Raw genomic sequence first — 18,450 nt, forward strand, 5'->3', positions numbered from 1 at the left:
GACATGGGACAACGTTTGGTTCAATCTCTGTCCATACCATTGTTTGTTAATGAACAAAGTTACTTTGCTCTTGAAATAACTGCACAGAAGCTGGCATTCCGTCGCCGAGTCACCCTTCATTTATTTGTGACAGTACACTCGCCATAGATAGCCTGTTTGGATTCTGTCTCTGAAGTGAGGCGACTCAAAATCTGGTACTTATACCTATTGCCCAGGACTCCATCGATTTAACAATCCCAATGAAGGATCTCATAGTCAATAAGATCCACCTGATTCTAATCAATCCAGTGTGTGAAATAAAAATAACAAAAAACTGCAGTGGCTGGAAATCCAATACAAAAACAAACACCCGAGAATCGCGCAGGCCTGGCAGCAACTGTGATGAGAAAACCGAGTGAACCTTCCGGATGCAGTAACCCATAATCTGAACTTTGTTAGTTTATCACATCAGTCATAATATGAAGTGGGGCTCAAACGAGCTTGAAGCTGATTGGCTCATCTGAAGAACAAAGGAGCCTGGTACTCATTGGCTTTCACACGATGCCTTTGCCAACAATGGTCCAACGAGCAGAGGTCCGGAAATTACTCAACCTGAATTACCCAACTCTTGAGGAGAACCATTTTAGCTTCAGCCAGTTGTTTGCATATTCACGGTGAACTCTCTGCAAACATGTTGCCAGGAGCTCTGGATTTACTCCTCACAATTGCAGCTATTCTAACTGGTAGGTTAAACACCTGTCTATGTCTGTGCTTCAGCTCTTTGCTGAGAAGTGAATTATATTCAATCAACTTGCGCAACATAGAAGCAACAATACATTCTCCGCCCAAAAAAATCTGGATCTAAATTTTCCCCAACAATGAGCAAAATCTGACAGAAATGAGCGAATGTAAATGAGGCAATGGCAGTGGAAGAGTTCGGCTTGAAATGCAGACAGGTCTAAGATAATTCAGATGATTTTACCGAGGGGAGAGTTTTATATCCACCAACAGTTTTCATGTTTCACTACAGGTTTCGAGAGATGTAATGGGAAATGATCACGACATATGGAATGCAATCCAGTTTGACTTCCCTCATTTATTTCTCGGTTTATTGATGAAGGTACATTTGCGAATTCTGGACTTTAAGTATATTGTCGTGCCTTATTTAATTTTGTATAACTCCTGGCTCTTGTAGGACTTTGTCGTGGCGATTCTGTCTCACAAACACCGGCTGCAATCAAACTGAATGAGGGGGACGATGTGCTGTTGTTCTGTAATTACACTACAATAAGCAACAATGCTTACCTGTACTGGTACCGTCAACCTTCCAACGGATCCGTACAGTTTCTGCTACAGAAAGAGCAATACAGCGAGAAAACGGGGAGTTTCCTACTGGGCCGGCTTTCCTGGAATTTTGATCCTGTGAACCGCACTATCAAACTGAATGTGTTGAGTACAGAACTAACAGACTCTGCAGTGTATGACTGCGCACTGAGTCCCACAGAGAATGAGAACTGGGCTGACCCTGTACAAAAACTCTAAGAACATCTCTGTACATGATTGTGTGTTCAGCGAACAGTGAGATCCGGTGTATATCTGAAGCGATTCTTGAGCTCACAGTGATATCTGATACTTGACATTCGGACACAAATATTTACCTATTATAAATCCATTATTGAAATAAACGAATAGTTTCGTGAACGTAAAACAAATAAAAATATTTTGTGCGTTTGTTGATGTTAGAAAATGCTGTGACAGCGATGAGCTGCTATTGAACAGCTAGTTTTGATCCAGCACATTCCTCCAGTAAAATGGAACTGCAGCATTCAGTTTGAGAGATGATATATTGCAACACGATTCTAATAATGAAACATTGGAATAATCTGAACAATGGCAAACATCTTGTGCATTATTGAGTACTGTCCCTGTGACTTCACGTTAACCATTCCAGATTTACGGGACAAGTATAACGCTGACATGTTTTAAAATATTAAGAATTAGGTAGGATGTAACTCACGACTAAACCAATTAAAAGCATTGAGTAGCGGCTGCCTGATGAGTCAGAGCCGCCAGTAAAACGTCACTTGACGTTTCTGTTGTTAGGCTGGATGGAAATGAACACTTTTAATCCTCTCAGCAAATTTCCTAATTCTTTGTCAGCAAATCACATCTGGATATTTAATCTGTGTATAAACAATCCCTCTTCTCTTTATGGTGGTAACTGAGAAATACAAAGTCCTATTTTGGTAGCTCGTCACAAAAAGTAAATTTCCTGAATTTGGGCATTCGATCCAATAACGTGTGTTTCTGTAGAATAGAGGATTAACGTGGGATTTGGCATCCCTCAGGAGTTAGTACATTCTGCCGATCAGCATAACCCTGTTGTTATGGAAAAAGTGAAACCTTTCGATCAGATCACACGTGAGACGAAATATTGAGATGTCGACAGTCACACTGTCCTTCTAATTCTATGAATGGCATTGAAGTTTGAAAAGGTTCAATTTGTCGTTTTGGGTTTCATTCTGAAGAAAGTGTAATTGTCATTATTTGATGTTGGTCATCAGACGTGCTGCATGAAAGAACAGAGCAGGATCTGCTTTGAGTTGCTGAGCTGCAGCGATGTACATCACCCATAAAAAGTGTCGTTCAACTCGTCGTATTCCAGAAGCTTGGGTAGATTTGACCCGAAGTTCCTCGTCGAATTTGTTCAAGCAGTTGACTTCAAAAGATTCGCACTAGGCATGAAGGCGCATTTCACGAGATTGGATTATAAAATGGAGGAATAACTGTGAATGAAGAGAGAGAAATTTTCAAATGGGAAAGAGATGACAAGGAAGCAGCCATATAGGAACAAATACAATTTGCTTTCCAGAAAAAAATGCTAGGCGTTTTAAGACTCAATTTAAATAGTATCAATTATTATCTTCGCTTTTTGTTCACGTTGTGAAGGTTACTATTCCCGCTCATGGCTCGGTTAACAACTCAACTCTGCGAGATAGCTGCTAAAACATGATGTAGATTGGTGCTGCAAAGAACAGCACATCTGAGTGCTACCCAGGTGGATATAGGTGTCACTCCACCACGTTCTGGTGGATGTTACAACGTGTCTAAACTGGTCTTGATTCTCAAATCACTCGTTAAAAGCGTTCGATTTCAAGCGAGAAAATTCCTTGTCATTAATCACGTTTCTGTAGGTCCTGACATGACACGTACCAAGTACAAGATTCACACTGAAGACAACGAATTTGGCCATTGCTGAGGAGGTGGAATTACTTCTTTATTTCGACATTGGTGGCATTCCTTTCTACAATTCCTGTTCAGCTCGTGCGTGGCTTTTCTCAACGAGTTGTATCCCTGGATTCAATAAACTCAAGTCATTTCATCCTGAACGACGGTCTCCCATGCGTTGAAATCTCTTCCATTTCTGGAAGGGAGCCTTCAGTATGTCTTTAAAAAGCTTCCTTTGAGGTTTTAGCACTTCTTCGAATTCAGTGAAGATGATTTACTTTCGCAGTCATAGGTTAGGCATCCTAACATATGCCCAGATTAGCGGAGTGGGAGTTAGGTGCTCATAACTTGGATGCTGGCACTATTGATGATTTGAAGCACGTTGATGCATTTTCTGATGGTCACTTTTCTCAGTGAATTCAGTGCGCAAATTTCTGATCAACAAAACGGCTGGAATGTCACTTGGATGATTTAGAAATTTTCGATTGACTTTCTCAGGTGTTGGAATAAAACTGAACTGCGCGGAGGATGCAACGCACGAAAGTTTAAATTAGTGGCACAAAAGTGTGGATTTTGTCAAAATCCAGTTTATGTCCAGAAGTTTCAAATATCTTATCAGAACAATCATTTATTTGTTCATCATTTGACATGTGGATGCTGAAATCTGAAGCCAAACACAATTTGCTGTCGAAACTCAGCAGGTCTGGTAGCAGCTATTGGTAGAAAACAGAGTTAAAATTTTGAGTCCAGAGACTCTTCATCAGAAAACTGCGTGTCCCAGTTGATGATCATAAGAGCATTAGAACATAAGAACTTGGAGCAAGAGTAGGACGTCCGGCTCTTCAAGCCTACTCCACCATTATAAAATCATGGCTGATCTTTTCGTGGACTCAGATCCACTTACCCGTGCTCTCGCCGAAAAGAACATGGCAAATTAAAGGTCTGTGTTCAATTAATCTCGTCCTGCACTAGAGTTGAAACTTCTATCAGTCCAAACTCTACTGCAATATGAAGAATACGTTCAAAATTTGTGGAGACGTTCAATTCCCAATAGTATGTGACACACGTTTAAATATATGTACATATTTTTAACTATTTAGTGTCATCCAAAACAGATGTCCTCAGTACTTGCAATGGAGGAGCAAATGCTTTCAGTGCAAATTTCAGTGACTGAACATCGTAGCACTTAATTTATCTGAATGCACCACCAGATGGTGTCCTTACTCCATTAAGAATATTCACAGAGGGAAAGGAGAGAAATGACAATCAGGACCTGACAATTGTGTTAATAGCTGTCCAACGCAGAAGCAAAACATCGTTTCGGCTTGTCTTGTATAATATTAATCAAAACATAACGTTGGGAAGTCATGGAAATAACGTTGATTTTCTTGTGGTTAAGTAAACGAGCACGACATTTGACTTAAAGGGCAGAATATATGTGTGTATGTCATGGGGACATTGGGGTGGGGGTCGCTGAGTTCTTTGTATACTATTAATACTGTGAAAGACTTAAACTAAAGTTGAGCTTTACCAGGAGAGGCGTGGAGTGTATGATCCAGCGAAAACATGAAAACCAACGAGATCATTGTTGAGGACGCAATGAGCTGTTCATCAAGACTGTGTCAAAGTGAAAGGCAACGTGCACGATTCAAAGAAGTAGATTTGGTAGTGCTGAGACACGAATGAGGGAGAAGAAGGAAGGAAATAACGGAAGAATGGCGACTGTGAGGGAAGGAGGGACTGGAATGAAAGAGATGAATATCAAGTGATATAGCCCGGGCCACTGGAAGTGTAACATATTCATCACAGGCATAGTCCACAGTTTAGTATCTCATCCTTGGAAATACATCTTCTGCTAGTTTTATTTTCTATTGGTCTTAGTAACAGAGGATGCCAAGGCTGGAAAACGGACTGGTCATAATTCCAGGACAGAAGCATGAACGCACAAACGTATTTTAAATTCGAGATGGAGACTGTGTTTTACACACTAAGCCACTCTGATCGACGGAGAACATGACAAAATATTTGCACCCAGCGAGAGATGTGAAGAGAGACAATAACATCTCGACAATTGTTCTGGGATATTGCATAAATATAGACGTTTTTGCAGGAACTTAGTATCTGCATCATGTTCGTCGTTTGTTGGTGAATAAATTGTGGGTCAGTGAAATACAAGCCGCTGAAGTATTCCTCACCTTTAACCTACACATAGAAGGAGCCCCCGACTAAAAGGTGACCCTTAGAAGGAGGAAGCAGGGCGAGATGGTGATGAGCAGTTTGATGGACCTGGTGTCTCCTGCAGGCACTGCTGGCTGCCAAGATGTATCTGACAGTCCCAGCATTGAGCAGCAGAATAAGGAGGAAAGGCAGAAAAGACGTCAAGATGTGATTCATCTAGTAATAGAACTTCCATGCAGATGAATTACAGTACGAGTATCTGAAGTCACAGAACTGAAACACCCAGTCCATAATGTACAAGGGCTAGTAGACGTAGTCTGAAGGCAGGTTCATGATGCAGCTCAAGACGAAAACCACTCCAATGAACAGTGATACAGTTTTCTCGGTGCAGTACCTGATCTTCAGAGTCACGAAACGGCCGATGGTGAATACTAATCAACGACACTGAGCCATTCCGGCTGGCTTAGATTATCATGGTTTGACTGCCCAGGCAGTAGTCGCGGACTTGGCGCTTTGTCAGAATTAAATGCCACCGATCTGAGTCAGGATGTACCCAGTGATGATCACAAGAAAATCGCTCATTGCTATCCCCACCAAATAAAAGTTGGTGCACCCAGAGAGGACGCATGATCCTCGTAATAGTAACATGATAGCCAGCAGGTTGGCTGGGCGAAAGTGCCAAGAACTTTTGAACTTATTTGAGTAATCACTAGATACACTTCTAATCTTTAAAATAATTACGCATTTGCAATAATTTTCTTCTGGATCATCATGTCATTTGTGTATAAAAATATTGAACGCAATGGTAGTGCATTATTCCAGACAACAGCAAAAACAGCTGCTTGACGTTGCCAGCATTGTAATAAAATTTAGTTTTGTGCAGTTAATCTGAATATTATTCAGGCAATGTCACACATTAAAATTCACAAACTAATAATCTAATAACTAATTGTTCTTTAATTGCTCAAAATAACAGTCTGAGTATAATGTTGCTGTGCATTGCAAACGCGCACAATTTAGTACATCTCAATATTTTGGATATGCATAGTGATCTGGTCTGAGTTTCCTTCAACGGTGATGATCAGAAAAAAATAGACGATCGTGAAATTTAATAGATTGGTTGAACTTAAAAGCAATTCGTAAGAATGTGTTACCGACCAAGGGACACCAGTAGTAGCAAGTGCTAAATAATACAGGGCATTGAACGAGACATTCCCTGGGCCATGCATCACTTGTTGTAAACTAATGAAATTTCAAATCTGCGCTGTGACATAAACAAAAAGGTCTCTAATTTATACAATTTCAGAGTCTGCAGTGTGTCAATTACATTCGAACATATACCTTCCTTTCTGGTCCGGTGCCATGCCTGCTATGTAACATTGGAATATTGCACAATTGCACACACGTAAAACGAGAACAGCAACCTGCAAATTCTGAAGCCCCCTTCCACGTGTTTTGATTACTCCATCAAAGAGTTCCTATTTGAAAATGTGAGCTTAGGTCTCCTTTGAAGGACATCTCAGTCCTTCTCTGCATTTTTCCCAATTATTCCTATCTTTAGTTGTGAAATTATTGAATGATTTTCCTTCGACGGTTTTGCTGTCTGAACATTCGGCTATAAATAAAGTTCAGAAATTTGAAGTGTCTGTTTAAGAAGAATGGATGATATCTGAGGAGGAGTCCAGAGCATGAAAATCCTTTGGATGCTGAGAACAGAAAACCTCTTAAATTGAAGGTTGATAAATTCCTGGACCAAATGGGGTCCATTCCAGAGTCTTGTTTGAGGTGGCTGTATATACAATGAGTGCATTGATGGTTATCGTTGGAAATTCGAGAAGTTATGGAAAAGTTCCTGAGGATTATAAAAAAGCGATACTAATCCAACTACTGAAGAAGGAAGGGATCAGAAAACAGGAACCAGAGTACGTTGAATGTCAATTATAAGGAATCACCAGATCATATAATGAAGGAGACAATAAATAGACATTTTGAAACAATGATATGTTTGAGACGGGTAAATACGGAGTCACAAAAGGGAAGGAATATTTGGCAAACACTCTGGAATTCGTTTTGTGGATGCTAATTGGAGAACCGATAATGAACAACCAACAGATGTGATGTGTTTTCGTTACTTTGAAAGTTTTTGGGAACATTCCGTACAGGAAGTCAGTAAATATATAAGAGAATACGAGGTTGATGTTAAGTTGTGGTGATGAATTAATAAGGAGAACTCAAATTGTAGAAAGGAATGGGTTATTCTCAGGATGGCCGAATGTTATTAGTTGGAGAGCCCCAAGAATCTGAGACATTGAGCCTGGCAATTTATATAATGATAGCCTCAATCAGTTATTGCAACATTATTGATGTCATGAAATTGGAAATTTGGTATGGTTTAATCCTGTATTCTTGTTTATTTGAATTCAGGTGCAGAAAAATGAAGTTCTGATGTAGAAACGAGGGAAGAACCTAATGATGTTGTTACAATGTTCCATATTCCGAGGGGTTCAACTGGAGAATAAATGTAAAATCTGCAGACTCAACAATAAAAAGAACACACATTCCTGAAGAGAGAGTTCAAACACAAGTATTGGGTTATGGATATTCTTGAAGATCATGTTACTCTGTGGAACATCGCGAAAGAGATGGATGGGGAGATATGACAGCTCTAAGAAAGGAAATAATGGCAAACAGGACGACAGTGCTGAAGGAAAACTGGAACGAATGCTGCGAGTAAGGAATGAAGAGATTGGAAAATGATATCAACAGCAAAACAATGGGGAAAATACATGAATAAACAAATACGAACTGTACGAGACCAGTGAGAGTTGGAGGAAGTGTGAGTGGATACAAATCATAAATTGGCTTCATGTCCAGAAGGAAATAATTTCCGATATTTCTGCATTCTTTTAGGCTATGCTTCAGGTATCTGTACAGCAGGAGTATAGTCCTTATGTCCCTTTAAGACTGGGGCTTCTTTTCATCAGATTTCTTTATGGAATGCAGATGGTAGAAGTGAACGCTATGTCACTCTGTTGGGAAAGAAACAAGATGAAGTGTTTTCTAATTGTTCATCGTTTAAATGTTCTGGCGAGAATGATGAAGGGGTAAATCAGAACTTTCTTCATCTGCTTTCAAAACAAATTCTGTGAGACAGAGTAGATGAAGACGTTGTTGCAGGAACTAAGTAACTGGAGTATGTTGGTGCTCTCTTCAAATATGTACTTCGGGTTCCTGAAATCCAGTCCATCAAAGTCACTCTTAGCTTTCAGACACACATAGATAAAATGTCCAACAACAGGGGACAACATGAGGAGGAAACTGAGAGAAATGGCAAACAGCAAGACAATGGACCTTTGGCGGTTGGCCATTTCTGGATCTTGTCGATTTTCGGCACCCCAGAGCCTCCTGCGAGCTCTGTTGGCCGCTATGATTTGTCTTATGGTAAGGATGTTTAGCAGCAGAATGACAAAGAATGGGAGAAAAGGTGTCATGATACGAAACAACCAATCATATGCTTGCCATACTGGCCAGGTATAGAAGCTGGCTTTGATGTTGCAAAACCATGATACCCCATCCAAAATGAACAAGGGCAGGAATGCAAAGTACAAAGGGATGGTCTTGACGGAACACAGAACACAGATCATTCCTATAACCAGTAATGCGGTCTTCTCATTGCTGAATCTGGTCTTCTGTCTCTGATAGCAGATGGCTGCAAAGCGATCGATGGTAAAGGCCACTGTCAGCCACACCGAGCAATCCAGACTGGCATTGACCAATACGACACTGAGAGTGCATGCAGGAGTGGTGGAGAAGAGACTTTTCCGAAAACAGATGCGGCTGATTCGATTGAGAATGACTGCAGTAGTAATGACAAGGAAGTCACTCACTGCGATCGCCACCAGGTAGTAGGTGATACCCCTTGAGAGACCACACCGTCCTCGCAATAGAATAATGAACGCCAGCAAGTTGGCTGTGAAAAGTCAAATGAGACATTACTGAACTCAGTCGAAACTTTGTATCTTCGTGAAATATTACACAGAACTGCCTTCAACTATCACCTTGGCACTTCCACTGTCCACCTTATTTTTGAAAACATTGACAATTACTAGACATGAAGTGCAGCATTAAGCATATTGATTTTAAACAAACTCATTGGACAATAACCAGGTATACTGTCACGTCTGACTTTCTCCACCCCAGTCTTACATATCACCATCGCATCATCTGTCAATGTGATCAGTCCAGGAAAACAAAATCGCTCTCCAGTCACTGAGTTAATGCCAATAGCTACTTGTTCAATTTGCAATAACAAAAATAATGCGGCGGACATGAACAAATTCATATCAAACACGGGCCAGCCTTGAACCCATAAATGTTAACTGACGTTGGATCCTTCCAGAGATGTCTCACCCTTTGCAACCTCATCCTTCAAATTTTCAGATGCTCCCGACCTGAGTGAAATCCATTCCCGCGGCATCATACAACAGTCTGAAATATCATGTTAAGTTTGATTCTACGTCCTGTGCATCCCTCCATTTAATATTCCAAATTATGTTGGTTATAGATTTAATGACTAAAACCCAAATTGTTGGAATTACCACCTGAGCAGCTCGGCTTTTGGTCTCTTCTTTCAGACGTTGCCATGGTCAAACCGTTTGTCAATATTTCATATTCCTCAAAACTAAATTGGTCTGCCACATTGTTCTAGTGTTTGCTGTATGCATTGAGATAACTTGAGACGAGGTGGAACTGCACGTTCGTATAATTGAGGAACAATATGTTTTTGGTAAATTATTTAGAATATAATGGTTTGAAATTTGAGAGAATTCACAGCAGAAAGGCAAACTAACAAAAGTACAAAAATATTGCATCGCTATTGACGTCTTTGAGACTAAACTTCAATTAAGACCTTAGACCACATGAACGATTCTGTTCTCCTTTTGGAGCTCGACACTTTATTACACCTCTGCACAGCACATGCTGTAGATTCGTTTAATCAGTGAATGTAGGTTTATATTACAAAATGTCTTCTAAAGTACAACTACAAAGTAATTCATATTTAGATACTGTAGTGAAAGCTGTGCAGAGAGGCATTTTACCACACTGTGTTAAACCAATCATCATACAATGGACCAAATTGCAGTTTACTGAATTGGATTTGAACGCAATTTGTGACAATATTACTGTTTAATGTTTATGCATTGTGATTCAACGCAGTTCTCAGTTCTCATAGATCATTTTTCTGTCAGTTTGCTGCAGATATTATTTCATGATGTATTATACGGTCTGGAGACCTGTCGAACTGCTTTAAAATCAAAGAGTTATAGTTTGGGAACATTCTACTGAATCCTGGAAAGATAAGGAATAAACATCTGGAAATACACGAATAGGCAATCGATTTTCTCGAACATCACTGACTTACCCGGGGCACTGATAGCAGCGAGGATTGAGTAGAAAACGACAAAGAATGGGGCAATGACTGGCTCGTGCATCTTCATTCAAGCACTGCCGGAGTTGCTGCCGCCATAGAGGCTTGCTCTGTGACACGTTCAAATGGCTCCTTATTTATTCAGATAAATAGTCACAACAGGGACAAATAAGTCACAGTATGCACCTTAATTACATTTCGCTGAACAAAGAGATTACCTCATTGTTCATGCCTTTCAATAAGGTGAATGATTGCATTTCCCTTTGGGGACAGGCTCACTGTAATTTCTTTGGTTCCTCGAACTTCACAAAATATGATGTCGAGCCTTCAGTTTGTGAATCCGTTGATAGCAAACACTGAATTCAGTCCCTGTCTCAAAACTTCCTTTCTGCTTCCCAACTCTGCGATTTCACTGAATAATGTGTATTTTAAACGTCAATTTACTTCTTCGTTTGCGTTCATTTATACACTTTTTCATGCCTAATACTTTAACCCTGCTTCAACATTTCCATAAAATTACAGTTCAACTTTTGGATAAGATGGTTAACAAACAAAGGACCGTAACATTGTGGGGAGCATCAAATGCAAATTTTGGTAACGTTGAATCTGAAAAATTCTTCATTTGATCAGATCAATCACAAGTTCAAGAAGGGTGGTCAAATTTTGAAATTCTGCGTGGCTTTCCTCCCACAATCCAAAGATGTGCCGGTCATGTGAATTGGCCGTGCTATATTGTCCAACGTGTTAGGGGCATTAGTTGGGGTAAATGTAAGTTAAGGTAATGGGTCTTGGTGAGTTAGTCTTCGATGGGCCGGTGTGGACATGTTGGGCCTGAGGGTCTGTTTCAAAAACTGTCGGAAATCTAATCTAATACGTTATCATTGATTGTGCACGAAAGTAAAAGTTACAAGGGCAGTCCAACCTCGAGCGTTGTGTGGTATTTGATATGATGGTGGGTGATCTCCTCAGTGAGATTTTCTAAATTCGATGTCATCCAGTAAAAAGGAATTAACTTAATGAATAATATATAATAATAAAAAGGAATTAACTTAATGCATAATATAGCTGTATTTTGCGGCTGAAGAAAAGTTTGAATAGGTTGGATCACTCTTCTCCAGAAAACATGGAACCAGAAGGTGACTGGACAGGGATGTTTTAAATGATGCCCTGGTTAAATGAACTGAATTCTGAAAATAGTTCTTATTCGTGACTCCGTGACAAAGTTCACTAGAACAACAAATGGAGATATTAAGGCGAATGCATCCATGCAAAGGCATATTAGAACAGAATACAAACACTCATACAAGCAGTAGATGGAACAGGGAAGCGATAGAATGGCGAAAGGAAGAGATACTTGCATGATTCCATCTGTTAATATATCATTCAGTGTAAAGTGGAGAGAGATTCATGTGATGGGCATGCATTTGCGGGGTCAAATTAGGTCAATGTCCTGAACCTGCTCTGCAGGTTGTTAATAATATAAAATTGAAAGAAAGCTAGGACCCCACAAGATGGGAAAGAATCGAACAATTGATTGGAGGGAATTGGGATTGTCATATATGCTGTAGAGAAATCTCCCACTGAGTAACAGTAAAACCTCAGCTGAATCTATACAAACTGAAACCAACCGACAACTTAGAGACTTTGGAACAATCTCCCACGATGGCACAAACCACAAACAGAACAAAGTACTTGAAGAAATTAAAAGAAACTAACCGTGAAAATTCAAAATAATTTGAAATCGATGATATCGCGCCTCCTTTTCGCCAACACTAGAAAACAAAACAGAACATTACCTGCAGTGTTGCTGTGTCAAAATCACTGATCTCTGACAGTCGGTGTTCAATTAAGGTGTTTTTATACTTTTGGTTAAATGTTTCTGTGTGCAGTTCTGGAGAGAACCCAGATGGGTATGTCTCAGAAAAAAAAATGCTTTTTGGAAATGAAACATGCCACTGATGTCTGAATGTATATTTGGAATTAAGTTTCTTCAGAAAAGATTATAAACTGAAAACTGAAATCACGAACTCACACAGTACAGAGGAATGTTACTCGATATGCATGCCAATCCCCACCCATGAAGCTGGAAACCAAATAGTCCTCAAACCTTTGCTGTTTCCCAACTATCCAACACGCATTTTGTGTTCGAATAATAGTTCAATTAGAATACAAGAGTTATTGACGAATTTGCTCATGCTGTATCCCTCTTGTGTAAAATGTAACACGTCATCTACTTAACTGATTGACTTTCTGTTAACAGAGTGTAAAGAAGAAACACGTTATGTTAGACGCTGGTTTACATAAAGCGAGAATTCTTCCCTTGAACAGGATGTTTCCTTTATAAACAGTGCATTAACAAACAATCAATACTAATCAATCGAGCAGATTCTGGATAAAGACAATCCCGCTCAAATCCATCCAAGACCCCAGCTCGAATTTCACCTCCTCAAGCCTCTGCTAACACGATTTTGTGCAGCTCTCTCTGCGCTCTGTGATGTTGGGTGTCTGTAACCCCATCGTGTTCAGCTTCTTGTGCAGGTTTCTCCGTGCTCTGTGTTACCGTGTCAATAAAAAAATGCTCCACCCTGAGTAACATTTATTTGAAATATTTCTCCGTGTTTTGTAGCATTGTGTCTGTAATCACCCCATGTTCAGGTATTTTGGAGCAGTCTCCGTGATCTGTGGCACTCTGTCTGTAATTCTCTGCATGTTCAGGTTTTTGTGCAGCTCTCTCCGTACTGTGTATCACTGTGCGCGCTGAGAGCCGACTCAGTGCATAGTAATACACAGCGGAGTCACTCAGTTGAGTTTGCGAGATCATTAACCAACCGATTTTTGCCGTAGCATCAAGAGAAGCAGAGATTCGTCCGCCTGCAACATTTTCTTTATTCTGCTCTCCTGAGGTGTGTCTTTGAAGCATATATTTCAGAGGTTGGCCTGGGGACTGACAGTACCAGTAAACTGTGTACTGACAGATCCCTGAGTATTCACAGCTTAATGTGACGGTGTCACCAGCAGCAGAGGTTTGGAGTGGTGGACTCCGGGACACCAGAGAACCGAAACTTGTGGGATGACATTCAACAGATATTCAGTCAATGGTGAAATTGCAAATCACGGGAGTTATTCTGTTCATTTTATTGATATTAGATTTGAATATGTTATGTTTTATCAGAATGTAAAGCAATGAGGAGATGAGATGGCAATTATTTTACATATCTTCTTCTTGTGATGTGCAATACATTGCCAAAACGGCTGCTGGAAACAGAATCAACAGTCAAATTCAAATGGGTAATCGATTGCAGCTGAATCAGGCAAACAATGCAGGGCTATGTGGAGAACGTAAGTGCATTAGGAACAATTACAAAGGATTCTGTAGAAAACAGTATTCACACATTCTGTGGACAGACTAACTCGAACGATCATCTTGTCGTCATCTTGAAAGCTGGAGGGCATAAGGTGAAGGTGAAAGGAGAAAGATTTAAAAGGGACACATATGACAGCTATTTTGCACAGAGCGTGGAGTGTATATGAAATGAATTGCCAAGGAAGTCTTAGAGACAGGTATAGTGAAATCATTTAAAAATCGTTTGGAAATCGATGATGGGCAGAAATGTTTAAATAGATGCAGGCCAAACGCTGGCAAATGGAAAACATTGGTTTGGGAAACCTGATAATTTGGTTGATGCTATAACTCTATAATAAATTTCCAAACTTCACCACCCAAAATATAACCAAACGATGCTGTGGCACCATGCAGAATAGGATCCAAAATAAACGACGGGTTTGATTAGCACTGGTTATTTCAATCATTGTCTGCATGTTACCTCTGTTTATGAGAGTATACCCGATTTTTGATCCACTTTTATCCCCAATCGCGTCACTTTCTTCTCACAGTATTCACAGCTGACGTGAAATATTTCAATTTTGTATTAACTGATTTCAGGTTTTCCTTTGTGCCTTTTTCTTTTCTTGCGATCATGGCAATCTGCACAAACGTCTCTCAGCAGTCTGTTTGGTTCTGTCTGTAATGTCTCTAGGGTGGTTTTACTATTACACACTGGAATCTACCTTTCAGATTTCTCTCAATTGCAATTACTTTCATTGGATTATGGTTTTCTGAGTGGAAATCTTTTTAGTTTTGCAGTAAAAGTGAAGACAGGGCCATTCAGCCAAACTGATTTGTTGCTGCTCGTTTATGCCAACGTTCACTTATGCCTGAAATCTAATTCACATTGTCCATTTAACACAGTGTGTAGTGCATTCCATTCTCCTGCCTGTGTTTTCAAAACCTTCTATAATTGACTCAATATAATGTGCTCGAACTACTCTGGTGGCAAGTTCCATATTTTGCACATTTCTTCACCTTCGTTACTTTATTTGTTCTGCTAGTGGCCTATTGCTCTGAGCTCAGTCTCATCCATCCCAGTTTCGAGACCATCGTACTTAAGATTTTCATGAAGTCTCTTCGTGCTTCGCTGCTCCTAATGCAAACCAGATCCAGCGAAAGCAGTTCACGCTTGGGTCTCCACTGCTTTCTGCGGTATAAAATGCCACTGATTCAAGACAATCGATCGTCTGAAAATCTTTTTGCTCTTCGTCGTCCGATCTGCTGAATCCTAATTGCAAATTGTGACTATTGGATGGACTTTTCTGTCTGGAGAAAATTCCATCGATACATCTACCCCTTAATAATTCTATATGTTCAAATTAAATCACTCTGCTTGTTCTAAACGGAAGGCAATGGTGCTAACACTTCAGAATACCTTCACAAAGGACAATTAGTTTATCTCAAGTGAATGTCGAGTGAATATTAGCTTTACTTGTTCGCAAACAAATTAATTCATTCTCAAGTAAGGAGAACAAATTTCTAACCAGCATTTCAGTGTAGAAAACATTCCATCCCTTCGCTTCATATAACTCATACAACATTCTCATGATGGGTTTAATTTGAACGATGCCCCAGAAATTGTCACATATTCCTTTTGATGAATTGTTACTTGCTGTTTCTAAATGAGCATTCTTCAGTTTGAGCTGGTTCAGATAATTACGTTCATTACAGCAATCCGACGTCGCAAAACACCGACATTAAATGAACCTAATATCTTTGCAGTTTCACGTTCAATTTCAGGCAATTAAAATGGAAATATGATTGGTTAAACGAATGCATATATGAAATGAATTGAGAAGAAATAGTAACTCGGTGATTCCTGGCTCCCAATCCTCAAATAGGATAACTCATCTTGACGTACATCCAGATACCTTCTACTTGAGGTTCGCCAAGTAGTATTCCTGATTTTCTCGTGGGTGAAATGTTTTCATTGAACGTTTGGAATTTGGGCTTGATTCTCTGCCTGCTGCAAAGCTCTGAAAACTTGCTTCTGTGACCTAAGCAACAAAAAGAGCTCCCTCGGTCACAGGTAACTCCTGGAATGGATCCCAGACAGTCAGTCCTCTTTATTCATTGAGTCACCTGTTCGCCATGTTGTTGGTGTCCCTTTATTGACCGGTTTGACCATTGATACCACAGGTACAGTGAAACCGTTGACTCAGGACCAGGTGTCATTCATTTTTTTCGCCTGTGGAAACCAGGACCTGACACGTATATTCTGCTGACAAGCAACTCCGACATTGGACCAGAAGCGATTCCTTCTAAAATATTTGTTTACTTTATTTACATTTAAGCTAATAACAATGAAACGATCATTTAGCATCATAATCCATTGCAAGATGGAATGCAGAGTCACTTACCAGCTGTGACAGTCAACGCCGTTCCGGTTCCATCTACATAGTCATAATAACACAGCAATGCTCCTTTAAGTCTCCTCTGCACAAGAACCAATGTTACATCAAAGCATCGAAACATCATCAGCACGCTGCTTGACCAAGCTAATTATTCAAGCGATTTAGATAGATAGGCGATATTCTCCGTGTCCAAATTCCCTTTGGCTCAAGCTCATCTCTTGTTCTTCTATCAAATGGCACAGGAATACAGGAGGTGGATGTTCACTTCATGTCAGCGAAGAACAATCGAGTAAACAAATTAGTTCTTGACGGGAATTGTAAAGATATAAAGCTGCATTGCAGTGAAGTGAACTTCAAGCTGACAATTGAGTGTTGGGGCCGGAGAATGTATACTTTACTTGTAAAGATGTTTGTGATCGGGCTTCTTTCACTGTGCCTTGTTCCAAAATGTCACAGTGGTATATGTCGGTGTAAAACTTCACAGGTTTTGTTGAGATTTTGGGTATGACAGCTGAACGTCAATTCCTGATTTCAGCTGTTAGAACAGGACTCCGATTCACGTCAGTAGCCTTTAACAGTGATCAATCATTCCCAACATCCACTCACGCACACCAGTCTTGACAAAGATATCGCCATCCAAAGACACATGGCATTTGTGAATCATAGCATGTTTTTAACATTAATCCAGTCTAATTGCAAATTGTACTGCGGGGCAGCGGCTGTGAGGCCGAAATGTGGGAATTTCTGGGCAGGTTGGCTATTTTTTTCAATTTCTTTTTGCAAAAATCTCCAATGAGAGTTTTTGTGGGACGGAAACCGTAGCCCATCACTGTGTGTGCCATCCCAGTAACGAGCTTTGCAGTAATAGGTGGCGGTGTCTTCAACTCTGACATCCCGAATTTCCAACGAAAATGTCTTTTGTGCTTTATCTGTGGACACAACGAATCTCCCGCCACCGGAGATCCGCTCCCATTGCGTAGCTTGCCGCGTTTGTCTAAAGAAATGTCCACTCTCAAAATATTGATAAGAATAACGACTTTTGAAAACACAGTTGATGGTGAGAGACTGGCACTCCTTCTTATTAACAGCGACTGGGCTCTGTGTCACTGACTGACTGAAATAACCTGAAAATTGAACAGAGAGAAGTGAGCGAGCATTAGAACTGACCAAAACTTTACCTGCAATTAACACTGCAGGTCCTGCCTGAAATGCGGACGAATTCGGCACCAGTGTTGTTTGAAATTCGTAATGTTAATTTTTGTGATCGATACTCACAGGGTAAACAGACACACAAGATTAAACCAAATAGGTTACTCATATTTCCCGGATTGGGAGCTGATAGTTAGATGATAGTTAGGGGAACGACAGATTACTCTGGACTTCTGAATCGTGACCTGGACTGAAGTACTTTGGATGGAGGGAGTGGATTTGTGCGCTGCAGTGTCCATGAGGTGATTGATGGGCGGAGTGGATTCAAGATCTGTGGGCGTGCGTTATCTGAGTACGCGGTAGGTTTGAGGAGGGAACCTCCAGCTTTATGTCATTTCACCAGTTCTGTGGACTAGGTATGTAATCACCTCCCACATTAACCGAGTGCACAAGGGTGGGTGCGGTGTTGAAGGTGGGACATTTTTTTCTGTCAATGATCGCTGCATTCCTTTTTAGTCCTGCAGTAATGAGCTGGGTACTCTGTCTGTTTTCTTACTTCGTCATATGTGTTGACCAAAGAATGTGGAGCGATGATGCTGGAAGAAACCAAAAATTACCTTCCCCATTCCACTGTCCCCAGCATTACTTTCGTTAACTACCTGCCCCGTTCTCTACCTCTTGTTAATTCAACATTTCTCTTGATGATTTAATGCTGAGCAACTCCGTTGGACCCCGGTCACACATCT

General features: G+C 40.3%; 2 protein-coding genes and 1 gene segment (V, D, J or C); 1 reads left to right on the forward strand and 2 right to left on the reverse strand.

Annotated features, from left to right (window-relative positions):
- The first annotated feature begins 663 nt into the window (after positions 1–663).
- LOC132808258 (T cell receptor alpha variable 19-like) lies at positions 664–1,521 on the forward strand. The segment is given in 2 exon segments: positions 664–722; positions 1,175–1,521. Coding segments are annotated over 2 exon segments (399 nt in total).
- A 6,995-nt stretch (positions 1,522–8,516) lies between these two features.
- On the reverse strand, positions 8,517–10,877 carry LOC132808259 (probable G-protein coupled receptor 139). The gene is made up of 2 exons (XM_060822074.1): positions 10,808–10,877; positions 8,517–9,355 (listed from the first exon to the last, which is right to left on the reverse strand). Exons 1-2 carry the CDS (start codon positions 10,875–10,877, stop codon positions 8,517–8,519), a joined length of 909 nt encoding a protein of 302 aa, XP_060678057.1.
- A 2,532-nt stretch (positions 10,878–13,409) lies between these two features.
- On the reverse strand, positions 13,410–17,873 carry LOC132808260 (uncharacterized). The gene is made up of 4 exons (XM_060822076.1): positions 17,831–17,873; positions 17,380–17,679; positions 16,558–16,606; positions 13,410–13,875 (listed from the first exon to the last, which is right to left on the reverse strand). Exons 1-4 carry the CDS (start codon positions 17,871–17,873, stop codon positions 13,410–13,412), a joined length of 858 nt encoding a protein of 285 aa, XP_060678059.1.
- Positions 17,874–18,450: the final 577 nt, after the last annotated feature.

The sequence above is a fragment of the Hemiscyllium ocellatum genome (assembly GCF_020745735.1).
Source record: "Hemiscyllium ocellatum isolate sHemOce1 chromosome 27 unlocalized genomic scaffold, sHemOce1.pat.X.cur. SUPER_27_unloc_4, whole genome shotgun sequence".
Taxonomy (NCBI): domain Eukaryota; kingdom Metazoa; phylum Chordata; class Chondrichthyes; order Orectolobiformes; family Hemiscylliidae; genus Hemiscyllium; species Hemiscyllium ocellatum.